The sequence below is a fragment of the Branchiostoma floridae genome, chromosome 2 (assembly GCF_000003815.2).
Source record: "Branchiostoma floridae strain S238N-H82 chromosome 2, Bfl_VNyyK, whole genome shotgun sequence".
Lineage (NCBI taxonomy): Eukaryota > Metazoa > Chordata > Leptocardii > Amphioxiformes > Branchiostomatidae > Branchiostoma > Branchiostoma floridae.
This window is the reverse complement of record NC_049980.1, coordinates 22,551,108-22,569,060: the sequence shown is the minus strand read 5'-3', so window position 1 is coordinate 22,569,060 and position 17,953 is coordinate 22,551,108. Positions and strand designations below refer to the sequence as shown.

The 17,953-nt window shown below is 44.0% G+C and overlaps 1 protein-coding gene across 1 annotated transcript; it reads left to right on the top strand.

Moving 5' to 3' along the window:
• Window positions 1–1,938: 1,938 nt before the first annotated feature.
• LOC118409560 (synaptotagmin-4-like) lies at window positions 1,939–17,257 on the top strand. The gene is made up of 4 exons (XM_035810667.1): window positions 1,939–2,575; window positions 12,071–12,909; window positions 13,421–13,550; window positions 13,910–17,257. The coding sequence occupies exons 1-4, from the start codon at window positions 2,545–2,547 to the stop codon at window positions 14,221–14,223; spliced, it is 1,314 nt and encodes a 437-aa protein (XP_035666560.1). The 5' UTR covers window positions 1,939–2,544; the 3' UTR covers window positions 14,224–17,257.
• The last annotated feature ends 696 nt before the right edge of the window (window positions 17,258–17,953 follow it).

The following is a 17,953-nucleotide window of genomic DNA, read 5'->3' as shown; positions in this document are numbered from 1 at the left end:
TGCACACTTTCCACATACAAACATGCCTGTCCGTGGTGCTGAACACTGGTCAATTACAAACATGCCTGTCCGTGGTGCTGAACATTGTCCACATACAAAGGTGCCTGTCCGTGGTACTGCACACTTTCCACATACATACAAACATGCCTGTCCGTGGTGCTGAACACTGTTGACTTAAGACATGCCTGTCCATGGTGCTGAACACTGACTACATACCAAGATGCCTGTCCATAGTACTAAACACTGGTCAGTTACAAACATGCCTGTCCGTGGTGCTGAACATTGTTGACTTAAGACATGCCTGTCCGTGGTGCTGAACACTGACTACATACAAACATGCCTGTCCTGACTATATACGGACGTACCTATCCGCGGTGCTGAACTATGAGCATACAAATGATTTATGAGTTTGGTGAAACACAATCCACACGTATGTAAACATACATGTCCCTGGTGCTAGGCACTGATCACCCACAGAAAAACCGGTATGTCCTATGCACACATGTTAAAACTCACATTCATCTACTTCCTGATATCATTTGACTTCCGGCCTTGCCTTCCGCCCTGGAGTATTTCCTGTTGTTATCCCCTTTACATCTCCTGTGCGTACGCTCAGCCCTCATTTCCTCCTGACCTGATTTTCTCTGACACGCTGTCATCTGATCGCACTTGTGTAATCAAGGCATGATATTAAGTGCGGACATTGAGGAAAGGACACGCATTCCCGTGAATGTCGTGAACGGGGTGTCAAGCCAAATTTCTGCCCCTGTCTCAAATATGCTCTGACACTGCTTTGCAGTTTCCAGTGTACCTGAGGGAAAGACGTGCGTCACACTCGTGGAGTGTGATGATTTTCAAACAGATGTCTGATTGGATTTGGGGAGGAGGGGTCGCGTTGTGGAGGCTGACCCTAACCCTAACCTGACCCTAATCCTAACAGCATAACCTTTAATCCTAGTCCAAAAACCACCCACGGAACAAAATACTGGCGGAGCAGCAATGTGACTCCACATCGTTAACTTCAGCGCGTTACAAGGCCGTATCGCTCCAACAAGCCCGGGCTGCGCGATGGGTTATTTCACCCCCGTGTGTTTGTGAATCACTGACTGATTGCGAAATAATGGGTAAGGAAATGTCAGTCTTATGCCGACCTCACCTTGCTACTGGTATTAGATCTGATGAACAGACCACGCCGGTAATGTACTAATGAGAACGATAACGTTACATTGAAGAAAACTTTAAAGCTGGACTACTTCCTAGCCCCTTACATATACTCATATACTTATGTGGCTCCTCTGGTTCCTACTGTTGGAGCGTCTAGCCTTTCGAAAAAAGTAATTTCAGACCATTCTATTTTTGTTACAAACAGGCGTATTTTTTAAAGTGTGCTTGTTGTTGGGGGCGTGACGTATGAAAAACTGAAGGAGGCGTCTTGTACCAGCACTATACGGATATGATGTGCTATAATCAGCTAGAGATGGATTTTTAAGTTGTTAACGATGAAATTTAAGACAATAAAGTGATAATAGAGAGGTAATTTTACGGTGTAGTTATAGACAATTTGTCCTAGACAGACAGTGTTATGTTGTCAGCGCTACATGAGAGCCCAGAGAAAGTATCACGAACACTACTATTCCTCGCACGCAAGATGTTTGGCAGTAGACCCCGCTCGTGTCACCGATCTCAGCCGCAGCGCACGAATCCTTTCACGGGAGATCGATTGGCCTGTCGTCGGTGGTTTTAAAGGAGGCAAAAGCGCAGGCTGTAGTGCCATTTAAAGCGGCATGATTCCGGCTCGAGTGGAAAACACACTGAGCTCCCGCTGCCCTGACGACGACAACACGTCACGGCGTGTTGACGAATTTGTCAGTAATCCTCGAGCCGCCTGTTCAAAACACGTCCGTCGCTTTACGCCGAAATCTTAGGGTTGATTGCTAACTCTTCCTAAAGCCCGCTCAAAACACAAGTCGTGTAAGTTTGACGTCACGGCGGCGCTGACATAAAATCCGGGAACAACGCCTACATACGTATTTCTTAATGGGACTGTTTTCCACAAGCCGGCTGTGAAGTACGAAACAAGTCGTACTAAAACATCTTCGCAAAGGACACATTCGGAGGAGTAAAAGATTTACTCGGGTACCCTGCAGCAGATGGGAGCGGGGGAAATTTGCAGCCGCGGCGATCATTGGGCGTTTTTATTATATAAGACGTCCCCGGCAGTATAGATTCGCCCTGGTGTATGAATTATTCATCACATGCGAACTCTCGCATTGCTGCGCATGGTATGAATCTCATTAATGCAGCCTAGCTGGCTGTGGAGAGACAACGCGCTTCGCTGAACCACCATCTCACTGATTTCTGCCCCTTCTCCTGACGGCCGAGTTCTCGCCGTTAACGTCTATTCCTGTGGAATTTATCTCTCTGGTACCGTTACTGAAAGAATGTGAGTCTCCGACGGTAGCTGTTATCCCCTAAACCGAGGACTCTTTCCTTCCACGACGAGAGGAGCAACCAGCGCTCCCGGCGCAAAATCACGCGAGCAGTATGGGACAACACGGAGAAGCATCTGAATCAAGTAAGTGTGCGAAACCCACATGTAAGATTCCATCTGTGTTTTCAACAAGGTTCCATTGCTAGTTTCTTTAGTGTATCATCTGTGTGTCCTGTGTCGTTGTTTCGTGGACTAGTAGTCTACAGTGTGCGCTTATGTTAAGGGTTCCCGAAGGTCGGCTTGACGGACTCGGGATCAGGTATGTGAACATGATGAAATATGCAGGACCGGGTCCCGGAGGAGACTCACCGCGCACCGCGCGCCTGCGGGGGAGGCAATGGCGCCGACTGATGGTTTCTGTCCCATTCGGAGAGGCTGTTCAGGATTAACGGCAGATTTGGGTTCTCGGAATGCATACAAGACCATGACATGGGTTACTGAAGTGTACATACTCGCTGTTATCGGAGAAAAATGGGTTTCAACGGACTGTCCTAGCATGTTTGTGGTGGTGTCATTCATTCTTGTGATTCTAGTCAGTTATTCAACATCACATCAAGCTGACAGACTATATATAGCTTTGTCAGCGCCGCTTCTTTCTATGATTTTCCTCAGTAGGCAATATTCTGGGTTTTGCCTGCAGGTTAGATTGATCAAACTATCTCTTAAGTTAACGCTGAGTTGCCACTAACTCGATCTGGTACACGGATACAACCACGCGTTTATGACGCCCAATGGAATCGATATTTCTGGAGAGGCTATGTATTTGATCATGTTAGAGTCATGTGGTCAGCTGCACTTTCCCTGGTATTTATAGCTTAGTGAGATTCATCGGATTACGAGAAATAATCTATCCCCCAGCTGGCCAAATTTCATTTGGGTATTGAGTATCCACATGTCCGTTTTATTTGTTTCTAAAATGGCCATTCCTATCTGCCGTGGGTCCCATGACAATGGTGCCATATAACATTTCCCGTATCGACTGACATGTCCCTGTAGTACCTGGCTGTTTAGCTTTCACTCTGTTTGTAAGAACAGCCTTAGAACAGCCCGTCTGCTGACTCAAAAGGAGGAAACCGGAGATGTCAATTCAGCTTTCTTGGAAATGTAAATAAGCCGGAACAAACTTAATTTACATGGCATCAAATGAAATTGAAAAATCCCCTTCCTTTCAGTCTATTTTTTATATTGAAATTTGTTTATTATTCAAGATTTAAAAAAATCTGCTCTTCAGCAAAAGCTTAGATCAAATCACAACGAGCCTATTTTAAAATCGGCTCTGTAGAATCTAGTATTCAGTCAGAGTAGAATTAATCTGCCCCCGGATCTTCTGCAAACCGCCTGAATACAAATGACCTTGGTGCATCGATGAAGCCGGAGATCAGTGCAGCATGTAGTGTGGATATCTGTAATCCATCGACATTCATGTTGATACCTTAAAAATGGGGTGGCCTCTGGATGGGGAGGACTTGGGGGGGGGGGTGGACTTGGAGTCTAATGTATATGAGTAAGCAGTCATTTCTCCCCTAATAGATGAATGAGAGTTGGTGTTAGTGGTGTCATTAGCGTATCCGAGAAGGATGTGCGTAACACGTCGCTAATGAGAATGAAACATTGCTCATCAGGTCCCTCCTGGTCTTACGCAACTCTGCTCTGATCTAATCTTTCTGTTGCCCGCTAGTGAACAGTATGTAATTTACCAGCTTTTTTGAAGACGATAACGGGGATATTACACCTTTCCTATCTTTATTGGCTGCATGCATCATCCTTTGAAGTCGCTCTTGGATACCTTTTTATTCCGTAGAGTTTAATCATCGTGGAAATTCGTGTGCCTCCCTGCAGATGCAGAGAAAGCCCTTTCTTCCACCTACGGTCCCGCTCAGCAGTCTGGGCACGTTCTCAGCCAACCTCCCCACAGAATTCAGATTGAGGCTCTGACGTCAAATCCACGTCAGGCTATCGTTCAAGTGAAGTAATATGGCGGCCCCATCAGAGTAACGAACCCGCTTCCCTAGTAGGATCCGTGTCCTCTAAAAGCCGCAATCAATCGCGCCAATAAAACACCGGATGTTTACCCCTTCTTTTGCCTTACACTAGTTACAGTGCACCGTCTACTGGTTTCATTCCATTATCAAGGGCATCAATATTGTTCCCCGGTGACCTTCAATGACATCAATTTTCCGTAGACTACTCTGCAGTTCGCCGCCAAGGCGAAGGAGTCGGTCGGAAATTTGCACCGAGCCTGCGCCAGTTAATGAACCATTCAAGATCTGAGCAGGAGGTGAATTTAGCGATGCTCTTAAAATCATACATCATCACTATACGGTGAGCCGCGAGCGCTCGGCCGGAAATTAGACCAGAAGTTAGGGCAAGGGAGGCACTGTTCTTATCAAAGAAGCCATTAGATGTGAGATAGATATATCTCTCTTCCCATTCGTGTTGACGAAAATAGAACGACAAGGAAGGCTTGAAAATGGACTTCTCCATATAAGGCTGCCTCTTTATATCATGTTCGGCAGGTTTCATGGATATGCGTAGGCAATGGCCATCCTGGAAACATTAGTGGCAATGTCTTTCCTGCCTCGGATGGTTGTGGGTGTGGAGACCACAGTCAGGACTTCTAAATGTGGACATCTTTCCGATACCACAGCTACGTGTACAGAATGTAGTCAAAACAAACTCACAAATGGAACGTGCTTCTTTTGCGTAAAAAAGGGCTCAAATCAATCGATCTTCGACAGGGTTAATAACACCCGAGATTTCAGCACCAAGGCTGTCGCCAGTGTGACCTGAATAAACTCCATACATAATGGCGGTCTCACAGGCACGACGAGAAGACCGGTGGTACAGCAATCTTTTTGGAGAGTCCTGTAGGGGTCATCTATGTCCGATTGCCCCAGCTTATCTCCTGCCAGTCTCATGTAGTTTACGATCCCGGTCGTAGTTTGCACGCCCATCCATCATTTGGCTGTCCAATTCCTTCCTCGTTCCAATCTACGCGCGCGTTACCCCACCTGTGTCACAAACGATCGGCACCTTTTTTAACGCCGCATACGTTTAAAAACGTCCAACTTTAAGTGAGAAAAATTTCGAAAAAAATCCCCCGTGTAGGAGATCGCCGTTATTCGCCAATGATGATCCATTGCCTATAATTTGGCAGTATGAGCAAAGACGATCGGCACCTACTTTTAGGCCGCTAATGCTCAGGCCTTACGAACGAAAGCCTGACGCATTTCGGTACAAATCCCCCGTTCTTTCGAAAGCGGTTGTTAGTTATCTTGAATGTAATCGTACCTAAAATATAGTTTCTTTTATGGAGCAAAGGCTTCTGGAAAAGAATTCACATTGCATTTACCATTTAATGCTGTGACTAATACGATATCGGTACGTATTTTCAACGTACCTAAGCTTAAGATTGACACTTTTGGAAATATTTTACTTCTAGATTGGCGTTATTCAAGATCAATGAATCCATTTCGGGAGAAGTCATGTGCAAACTGAAGATTGGACTTTTATTTCTCTTCCCCCTCAAAAGATGACGTTCTCCCGAGCCTTCAGAATCGAAGGTCATAAAAAGTAGGTCGGGCTTGCCGCGTGATTTAGCTGTTTGTTCACTTCGACAGACATACGATTTAATGACGTCAAACCAGATGCGGTCCCGGCCTCGTTTCCTGTGCCCTATTTGAAGGGACGTCGCATTGAAAGTGCCACCTGGCATCGGCAGATGATGATAAACAGCAGGGTGTAGCGCTGGGGGCAATAATCTAATTACTGCGAATAACGCAGGAACGAATCCCGTTGTTATGGTAACCATCTGCGTCACTGCATCGATGTCCTCATCACGTTAGAGGCAGCAGTCCAACTGTCTCGTTCCCAGCCAAGAGCTCACCATTCTGTAGACACATTTATGGGTTATCTGTGATCAAACCTCAAGGGAAAGAATAAGATTACAGACGAACAATATAAACACCTATATACCACTGCTGAGAACATACACAGAATGTACTGCACACCATAGATCCACAAACCAGGCACACCACTGCGACCCATAGTACGTTACAACACGTCTCGAGCACTAGCAGATCTGTTGGGTGGTTAGTGGGTAACACCAGTTATAATGTGAACACTTCAAAGCACCTGGTCCAAGAAATTACTTCCATCCTTATCGAAGACACGTTGTGTCACTATTCACAAACACCCTATAACGGAGACTTTGGCCATTGTTACAAGAAGATTGCTAGATGACAAATACTAAATCGCCGAATAAAACGAGAGGTTGACGAAATTATGAAACTGCTTACTTCCATAGTTATCACCACATATTTCGTATTCAGAGGAAACAAATTCCATGGTGACGTAACAGACATGCTGTGAAGTGTCCTCGACATTCGTTCACTCGGATACTTGAAATGCCAAGTAGCAGGGTATATTTTTACAGAGAGAGGCTGCTAGCCCTCCTCCTTTTACGTGCTCGAGACACGTCTACGGACACGAGACCCCCTTCCGAAAGACCGAGATCATGCCCTACCCAGGATTGAACCTGCGTCTCCTAGTTTAGTAGTTACCAACTAATGGGAACCAGGAGCTCAACTGTGAGGTTTCTACGGGTACATCCTTCCGATCCTCGTCATTACAAGGAAGTAAAGGCATCCATCTGTCAACAATTTGTCCGCTATCAATTCTGTCATATTTGCGATTGCAATTTGAACACATCATATTTGAAGAATTGCACCTCTCCCTCCCAAACTGTTCTTAATAATAAAATTACCGCCTCCAAATGGAATGTTACTCTTTCTTCATAAATCTCATGACCCCATCTTCTCTTTGTCCCTGACAATCAAACCTTGTCGCCTTTCCTGCCGAATTTTGCATTTTCCCGACCACGCGTATCCTCCCCTGGTTTGGTCAGTCCTCCCATTTCGCCCACTCACTAATCCCGGCAAAAGTCGGCTGATTTGTGTTCCTTTTATCTCCTCTCAGCAGTCTGTTTCTCAACTTTAATGGGAAACGTTATCATCTCAGTCGGTGTGCGGGGGTATTACTAGTTTGGCAATTTGTCAGAAACAAATTAAGAGCCGCTTTTTCATAAGCTGGGGATGGAGCAGCAATGGAAGATATAATTAAAGAGTGGTGGGGTCAACGGCAACAGTCTTTATCAAAGGGAAGGAACTTTGGATTATCGTTAACCCGGCTTTGAACTATGGGTTACTGCCGATGTTAGCTGCCGTTCCGAACAACTCAACAATACTACATGGGCGGGGTCTGGGAGGGAAGCGATTAGATCAAGCATTTCTTGGAAAAATCAAGCATTTCTTGGGACCAGACTGAGGCGGCTCTCTCTGGAACACTGATCTATAGGCGCACCATTGGCGGTTGTCGTGTTGTATGAACGAGGAAGCTTATATTCAAGTCATTTAAACGTTTTGAAATGACCAACGATGATATGCAAGGGGAAACCAAAAGAAAAGAAAATTGTGATAAACTTTAGCTTAGTTACCACCCACACTTGCTTTAAAAGGCCAAAATCTTCATTCCTGCAGATCGAAGACTTGTTCTTAACCCCTGACCTAACTGTCGCCTGTCTACCGTTACTGCAATCATGTAATAGCCGTTCAGCCATTATCATAACGGGTATCATTTTCCCTACTTGCCGCTAGCCACGTCCTCATCAGGCTAGGATGTTAGAATTCCGTTCTGCTCCGATGATATCACAGCCGTTGGGTGGGAAGTGCACCCATGGGTTGATTTTGGTCACGTCCTGCACGCCGGCATCGCCCACACGCACATCTACGTAATACTTTCTATCAGGGATTGCTCTCTGTTTAATGGCGCTTGTGTCATTTATTGAGTTTGAGTTTGAGTTATTGACTTTAGAAAAGAAACGCTTCGTGCCAAGGGTGAGTAGTGTCTCAAACGTCGAACCTCAAAGTAAGTCATGAAGGATGAAAGAAAATAGCTTAAAGCGGAACTGGAGAAAAACAAGTTTTCTGGCATACGGCTACGAATGACAGTGGCCTTCAGCAGAAGTCTCTGCAATAGGCCGATAAATCGTCTGTATTAAAGGCAGCTACAGGAGACAGAATTGTGTGACATATGGCGACATATTGCAGCACCTCTAGCAGACGTTTTATTACAGAAGTTGATAACGAATGCATTTGTAGTCACGCCGGGTTGTGGGGAGAATGTATCTCCGCTGATTGGGACTCCAGACGGCTTGTTGAATCAAACGTCTGACAGTCACATGCTGATTAATCTAATAACACGACAAGTAAACGTATTACTCCCCGCTCTCTCTGAATACCATTAAATACTGTTCAGCGAAACGACGCTGCTGCCTTCTTGCCTTTCTCGTGGCGTTTTGTGGAAGCTTCTGTCTGTTGAGGTAGCTACTTGTGCTTGTGATTTCTTCTTGTGACAAGCTGGGAATACACGTCAGGATTTAGAATCTAAATCTATGGTACTACTGATTGCACCACACCGAGTGGTAAAATTAAGTCACGGCATGAAAATTAGCGGGTGGTGAAATAACGGCAGATTCTGGATCAGTTTAATTTCATTTTTGTACAGTTAAAAACGTTCCCCTCAGTGATACCCGTGCCCTGGTAGGGGTGGTTCGAGGGTACCGAAAAAGAAGAAGAAAACTAATGTTTTAAGGTTTATATACCACAGAACGTTCTGGAGACAGACGCATCTACAACCCAATCTAACATCTAATGCAACCCTTGTCTTATGTTGTGTTATGTGGGAAATTCGTTGTGGTGACACTACATTTATTTCTTTTATACTAATTTTTTACTCGACCTTTCGTGTCAACAACAGAACCAACACTTATCGAGAAGAGCAGAGGTGACCTGGTGTGCTTAGCCAACCCCCGAGACGTAGTACCACTAGCTACTTGAGGAGGCATCATGTTTCACTTCTGTTGAGAATGACCGCTTTACTTTTCACATGGCTGTACCTTTACCCCTGCAAGATGGTATATTTTCTATGAATGTGTCGAACCTAAAGTTCACGAGCTAAAGACTTACAGTCAATGGCCGCAAACCATCTTTAATGACCCTTGATGGCTGTGAAATGATCAGAAAGCGCAATATCCGACATGCCTGTATCACTCTGCAAAGTCTGTATAAAGTCATGTGTGCGCCTTTTGAAGTGCCGCACAAACTGTATGAAGAGCCGATAAATCAGTCACGAGTGGGCGCTTACCTTTTTAGAAATGCAGGATTCTATCCAGTCATCTATGGACTACAAGCTTCTGTCTAATCAGCCATGAAAGGCTAATTTCTCGATAATCATCTGAAAAACGCAATGTCAATCCTAGAAGGCACGTTTCTTATTGAAGGTGAACTTCTTGTCAGTTATCTATGAATTGTTGGTTGCTGATAGGTCATTTACGAACTGCGTGACTCTCAGCCATCTTTAAAATATACGATTCTTATCAGACATCTGGGAATTCAAACTCCTTGTCACTTATCTTTGAAGCGCAATAAGTCTTGTCAGTCATGTAAAAAATGCGATCTCTTTGTCACTTATCTATGACTGGCAACCTCCTTATCAGTCATCTGCTGCCTACAAGATTCACTTCGTTTATCTTTGAAATGCAATCGTCTTAGTCATCATCAGAGGCCCACTCAGTGTGTGCCAGTTTTCGCTGTTACAATGCCAAGGGCGGAAAACGACAAAACATGTTTGGCTTATCGAGTTTTAGGTCACGTAGCAGTCAAAGATAAAGCAGAGAAACATGAGGAAATAAGGGGGAATGATAAATATACAAATCTCATCTTAGAGGAGGTAGTCTTTGAAGATCTTTAAAAGAAATGTCTAATCGGTCTTGCAAAGGCGAACAATGCTGTAATGCTTCGTAAAGGGCTGAAGCAAACATTTGAAGGGCTTGTCAAAGGTACACTACAGCAAATGATTTTTGTCGCGTCACGTTGACCCTATGGGATGTCCCTGTAGCGTAGGCGTCGCTACAGCTGATCCTCTGGTTCCAATTTAGTTGATAACTGGAAGATTCCGGTTAAATCTTGGATGGGGCTGCCTCTCGAGCTCGGTTGGGGCTGCACCCACCTATCAAAAGGGATGTGAAATGGTGGTCCCTTTTTCGCGGAGGTGCCTCGTTAAAGGGGGAAGGCGAGCAACCCCTGCCCGTAGAAATATACCCTGCTACTGAATGCAGCAGCAAGGGAACTTGCTGATGATGTGTGTGCCCATACCGGGGCCTGAACGAACGAACGAACCTTGAACCTATCCCATTTTGAGAACATCGGTCGTGTAAGGCATGTACGGAACAGTTTACTGGCCAGGGTAGAAAACGATTTCAACAGGTCATTAATAAATAATCAGCCTGTTAAAATTAGAAGGGGGTCACTGATTCATACTGATGTAATCCGCCCTTGGGTATTTTGCTTACGTTCCTGCACTATGTCAGAAAAAAATGGAGGTCGTGTAATTTTCCTACACGATGACATGGAATATGCGAAACCATGTTGGATGTTGTGTTCACACTGACTGCCATATAACGCTACGCCCTCCAATAATGGCATCGGCTTATTCAGACAGCCTTGGATGTTTGTTACGCTGAACCGTAATCCATCAACCAATTATGAAATACTTCCAATCTTACAATACGTGCCGTGTTGTTCGAACGAAGCGCGCACGATATGAAAATTCAGCAGATTTGCGTGTTTTCGCATGAGACTGATAAAAACCAATTATGTAAGATAGACGAAGGAGAATTTTTATCAACCCACAAATATAACCATAGATAGATAAAGATAACTTTATTGCACAACAATTGTATGAGGTACAAAGTATGGCATCTACATAACTACAGTTCTATAGCTTAACTAACTAATACAGGAGTTGTAGTGTGGGATAAGCTTCTTACAATCATTGGAAGATTTTACAATCAGTTGAGGAGTTTCTAATATCCAAACCTTCTTTGATATATTTTCCTATATCTGCCATGCAGGGATTGTCACATGTCATGATGTATTTGAATTTGCACTTCAGGTCCATTGAGATAAATCCTTGTGTATAAAATGACAACCTTCTGTATAGAGAATTGCGTATTTCAGAATATTTGGGACATACAATCATAAAGTGATATTCGTCTTCAATTAACTCTGGACAGAATGGACAAACCCTCTGGTCGATAGGGATTTTTTTGAATCTCCCGGTTTCTTTATTTAATTTGTGACAGCTAATTCTGAGTTGTGTGATTGCCCTACGAATGTCAAGGCTCTTTATGGTTGAAATGTAATTTTCTTTCTTGTAATGCTTGTTCAATGTAGAAAGAGAGGAGAGTTTAGAATTGGTTCGATCCACCGGAGGACACACTGGTCATATGTGTTTTGTCATTGTCACCATCATGTTTGCATGTGTGAGCCATATGAATGCATATTCAGTATGATATTGTTTTATTTCGGATATTTTTTCTTCACTGACGTGTAGAACTGGGTACACTCCTTTTGCATTTCTTTAAAATGATATTACGGTGTGATCATGTCAAGTTTGTCGTAAGTTGTTAATATTCTATGGAAATATGATGTTTCTGACGTTGACCCTTGTCCTCCACAGTATCCGGCCCCGCGGTCATCGGGACGGTGTGCAGCGTCGTGCTGACCATCGCCGTGTCCGTCACCGTTTGCATCTGCCGCTGTCACCGCCGAAAGCTCCTCCGCGAGACTTCTTTTGGATCCTCGTCCTCGTCCCAGAGCCTTCCCAACAACGGGCGGAGGACGGACAGCTCGTCCCCGAGGAGCACGATCAGCGACCCGTCCAAGAGGATGTCGCCGGTCTCTCCCGCCATACCCATCCTACCTCAGTCCTTCTCCATGCCTCTTCCTCAGACCAAAACCTACATCAAGACGTCGTCCAGCGACACGCTGTCCATCGACCCCGGCCTGGTCAGCACCGACTACTGCATCGAGAACGAGGTGAACCAGCGGTCTCCGCGCCTGGACGCGATGGAGAACAAGCTGGATCAGATCCGGGAGAGGATGGAGACCGTCCCGCCGCCATCAACCCTCGGGACCCTCAACTTCAGCGTCGGCTACGACATGCATAAGAGCGCCTTCAGAGTCACCATCCACAAGGCTAACGACCTGCCCATCCGGGACCCGCAGAGCGGCTCGGCAGATCCTTACATCAAGCTGTGTCTCCTCCCGGACAAGAAGCACAAGGTCAAGACACGAGTCCTCCGCCGCACGAGAAACCCCGTCTTCGAGGAGACGTTCACGTTCTTCGGCCTGGAGCGCGGCCAGCTCCCGGGAATCTCGCTCCACTTCTCCGTCCTCAGCTTCGATCGCTTCTCGAGGGATCACCTCATCGGGGAGGTCACCATGTCCCTGGCCAAGGTCGACATGACTGAGGGAGAGGTCACCATGACAGGCGAGATCGTTGGAAAACAGACAAAGGTAAGGTGCATTTTCTGTAAAACCACCCTGGATAATGCCCCCCAAAGAATCTAACATATCAGTCGTGATGACTCACGTACGAAGTTGCATCACATTAGCTTGTAGCCTGAGTAGTCGGACAAAGGGCATGTCAGTCTTCTGTGATATGTAGCTCCGTGAGCACAGTGATCTACGCCTGTATCAGTAATAGCTATAGTTGATGGCATCTTGTCCTAAGAGGGGTTAGAGGTGGTGCTGCATTAGACGCTATCAACAACCTTGTGACCTCTGAAGTGAACTTAGGACAGCAGTGCATAATGGAAAAAAAGCAAGCTGACACATATGACGTGATGCACATTGCAATCTGCGAAGGTCATATTCACTCCATGGAATCATCTCTAAATTGTCGCTTCCATCATCTGTAATATACATCAACGTCAAAACCTGATAAGCTCTGGATCTACCAGACGCCTCTATGACTATGTCAGTTCGGCGCTCTTCAATTTTTAATGCCTGTCGTCTACTTCTGCAGCAGCAGCAGAAGCCTTCTGGGAAGGGGGAGATTCTGGTGTCCCTGTGCTACCAGCCCGCCGCCAACAGGCTGTCTGTCGTCATCCTCAAGGCCAGGAACCTGACGGGCTACAACCTCATGGGACCTGCTGGTAAGACGCTACGGGCCCTGTGTCTCCCTGTGACAATTGCAACAATCTACATGAAACAGACTTGACAAATATGCTGTTTGGTCCTTATATAGTTTGTGGTAAATGTGATAACGGATAGTATCAAAATATATGGATTGTGGAAGATCTTCACCTGTCTTAGTTAAACGCACTAAGGAGGGGAGGTAGAGCAGGTAAATTATAACTTATAAGGCATACACTCATTCTTTTTCATCTTCCTTGCCCAATTCTCATGTGGCTTTTAGTGGCTTTTAATCGCCCATGGCCTTTGAGACTTGGTGGAGACCTATAGAAAAACAGTGTATATTGTTTCAACTTTCTGGTTTTCCTTTTTACATTAGACCCCTTCGTGAAGCTGTGCCTGTTGCAAGGAGACCAGAAGTTGGCCAAGAAGAAGACCCACGTCAAACGTCACACCGCCAACCCGGTCTTCAACGAATCCTTCATCTTCGACGTCCCGTCGGAGGGTCTGGAGGACATCACGGTGGAGCTCCAGGTGCTGGACCACGACCGGGTCTCCAAGAACGACCAGATCGGGCGGCTGACGTTCGGCGGCCGGGCAAAGACGCCCTCCACCCTCGAGCACTGGAAGGAGGTGTGCGAAAACCCGCGGAGGCAAATAGCTAAGTGGCACGATCTGCAGCAGGGACATTAATCGAATCACTGAAGATATATTTTAATCAATAAATCAATGAATAAATCGATCAATCGATCGTAACTTCTTGCATATATTCAGCTTATCCAAGCCGTGTTTTCACAAACAAGAAATAAAGAATTTATCTATGAATAACCAAGACGTACTAATTATATTTACTATAGACGAAAGATCTAACACTCGTTCTTAATTGGCTATGAAACTATATATTCCGTCCCCCTTTCAGGATTCCATTATTAATCAGGAAATTGTCATGTAATTGCAATTTTGTGTTGTTGTTCTCAGGATCCGGATCAAAAGCCTCTCATTTGTATGGCTAAATACTAGCGACGCGTTCACTTTTATCGTTTGGGCATTAATGGCATTTAACCAACAGTATAACATTGCATGTATTATCAATGTTTGATTCCTGTACGAGTGAAGGAATGACTTCTTAGCTACAGTCAAACATAACAGAAGTATATGTGTGCTGCTATTGGTAGAAGTAGGCGCAAGCCAACACGCAAATGTTGTCTTTCAGGAAATAGGGCGCTTTGTTGTCTATTTTGTCCCCAAACGCCAGACCTTGGTAAGCAAACCTGGGCAATTTCAGAAATTCAGAAATTAAGTTGCAACAGTGTCGGTCAATTTGAATGCGAATTTGCGTTAACAAAAATAGTTTTATTATTTCAACAGATACAGGATCCATTCCATTCTTTGACTGATTCTGAGGTCTTCACTGTCCTTTGACTCGAATATCATCCCCGTTGACATCTGTATTTGGAATGGTTGAAGTTTTCTTACCAAAGTCTGTCACGTCCATGTAAATAGAACGCTGATTGAAGTTCCGTGTTAGACGTTGGCAGGACCAGTCCGTACTGTATGTCCTAGACTACAAGAGAACGGAAGAACTGTGATGTAATAGCCGGTGTGTAGGTAATGTGCGCGCCTACAGACCAGTAACCTAACGTGACTGTATGCATTGGGTAGCACTGAAAGAAAGAGATGTCTTGTAAATGAATCTTACCTCTCATTGTTTTCAATACATGAAGACGCCGTGGGTTGAAATGTAAAGTACAAGGCATTTTGTGTATCCCAGAGAAAGCTGTGGTGCATCAGTCTTGTCTACAATAAGTAGGGAAGTAATGAAATTCATTACTTGATGTTATAGCCAAATCTGTTACTTAAAAATTCCTCTCAGCAGCTTGAGAAACCTTTATCAAACATCAAAAATAAACATACTAAACAGAATGATCAGGAGTTTATTTGTATTCGAAGTGATTGTATAAATCTTTGTGAGGGCAGGGCCAAATCAACCTATCCTGAGAAACAAAGATTTTCTAAAAGGATATGTAACCATTACTGTGGCTATTTTGAACAATTAAGCAAAATTATTAAACAGGCGGCCTTTGTAACACAATGAAACTTAGCAATGAAGCCTTTTCGTGATAGAATAGCAATTAGATATTGTCTTTTTCATTTGTTCAGAACGTTTTGTACAGTCCTCTGGTTGTGTGGCAACATTCGGAGACTTGTTTCCATCCGGGTTATTGTTATGTTTTCTTGTATTTCGTGGTTCCTTTGTAATTGCCTTGTAATTTGTAATCTTATTTTATTCCCGTTTTATGTCAAATTATGAACAGATCTTTTCTAAAAGAAATGAAACCATACGCCAGACTTAAAAAATGTTCCATACAGTCATGTCGTCGAACAAACTTTTATTGTAACTAGTATGGACAGGAAGTTAGTTATTAAGAAACTTGTGCATAAAACGCTTTGGATAACCTTTTGGTGTTATACCAATTGCTTGGGTCTACATTTTAACTATGTCAATTTGGGGTAGAAAATGTGGAAGACGTTTATTTTCTCAATACAAACGCAGACTTGGGTATCCGTACTTTTGGAGTGGAATTTGTAATATTACTCTTGTTAATCAGCGATGTGGAACTTTACTGTTTTTGCTTATATGGCCACTCAATATAGGAGGTTGTATACCGTATCTACGGTCATTAGCACTTAACACTTGACACTTGAATCTAAACGTTTAAGATTCTTGTTGCTTACATTATCAAATTGAATTTCGTAGATATCGATTTGTGGGCATATGAGCCAATGCCTATAGGTAACTGTGAACATTAGTACTGGAACTCTGTCAAACGACTTTTCCTGTATAGCATAGAGCTGCCTAAATGTTTAAACTGGCATTCTAAACTAGGATTGACGAAGTGTTACACGTTCTTGACTTTTTCGGTAAATAGGAATACGTTACCCCGGTGATTGGACGCAAAATCAGGGTCTCGGCACCACAACACTGAATAGGGTACTACCTGGGCTTCACGACGTTCACTCTTAGGTCCCCTTTCCACTAGACGGTGATCGTTGAGCGACCGGTCAATGACCCAAATTTGCTTTGTGTGACTCAAGATTTTATCATTTGGAATATGACGCAAGATGTGATTTTAAAGTTTAAGAGCTTGAATTCCTTCCTTATCTCTGGAATTTGTTGAGCGACCTGCCAGGTCTGTGGTCTGTCTGCAGTCGCAGGGAGGTCGCGATCTCTAATGAAGAGGGCGTGTCAGTGATGTCCAGATTATTGAGCAAAGAAAATTCAACTACATGATTTTAAGACTTCTATCTTAGAATCTCGACCTTTAATTGTTTAAAAAAAGATGCTATATACCGAATACTCGATATTAATGGCAAGAGCCAGGTTGCCAGGAATGAAGGCTGTCCCGGGCTAACTGTGGTAGGTGTACTGTACACTCATCGTTGTTCATCAAAACTCTTCATATTCATTGTACTTACTGTAAAACTGGAATTGTTGTCCGTCCACTTAATTGTAGACAAACTCTAACTTATGTATATATAAAGCACTGTAGAGCAGGCAAGTCACTATATAGAGTAAAGAAATGCATTTCGCATATTCTATATTTTTCATATGTGAGAATTGTAACTATTAAACTGTGAAGCTGACGCAGATCTAGGTTAACGTGGCGGGAAATGTTGGTCAATGTGTTACGAACTTAGAGAAAATAAAGGACTTGTCGTTGTGACATGTTGTGCCTTTGTGATTTGTTGTCCGAGGTTGTAATAAAAACGTACGTGCAGTTTGTTTCGTAGATTAAAAGCAATATTTTTGTCAGCCCGCATTATGTTCTATTGCATATCTTTCAGCAGGTCCGGGTCCAGGTCTGTTAGCTGATGTCACTCAAACCCCAAAATGATCTCTATGGTCGGCCCTTACGATTTTTACAAATTTTCTGTACTGCCATAGACTTCGCGATGTCAAAACATTTTTCTTAAGATATAAAAGTAAACAAGAAGCTTTGCCATAGATTATCCTCGATGTTCACATGGGGTATCGCTAGCTGCTTTGAAGACGAAAATGAGAAAGCAGCCCACTATAGTTAATGTAGAACCATTGTTTCGCAAGACGTAACTTCGCTGTACATAAGGATGTTTGTTTATTAGATAAGTGCGGGCACTCTCGAGGTACAATCCGTATTATGAAATGTTTTGACAACTTGAAAGTTCTTTTTCTTGTTCACACAGTAACATTTACTTAAAGATTTCCTTACACGCTGTTGCTTTACATAAGACAGCAAAACATTTATGTTAAGAGAAGTACGGTCTGCCGGGCATGCAGAATGTAAACCCTTGATCGAGCAGAGCATTCCGTATCGAGCCAGTCTTTATTTGCAAATATTCCACTTAACGACAGGTGTCGCATTGTACCGTGAAGTAACTTAAG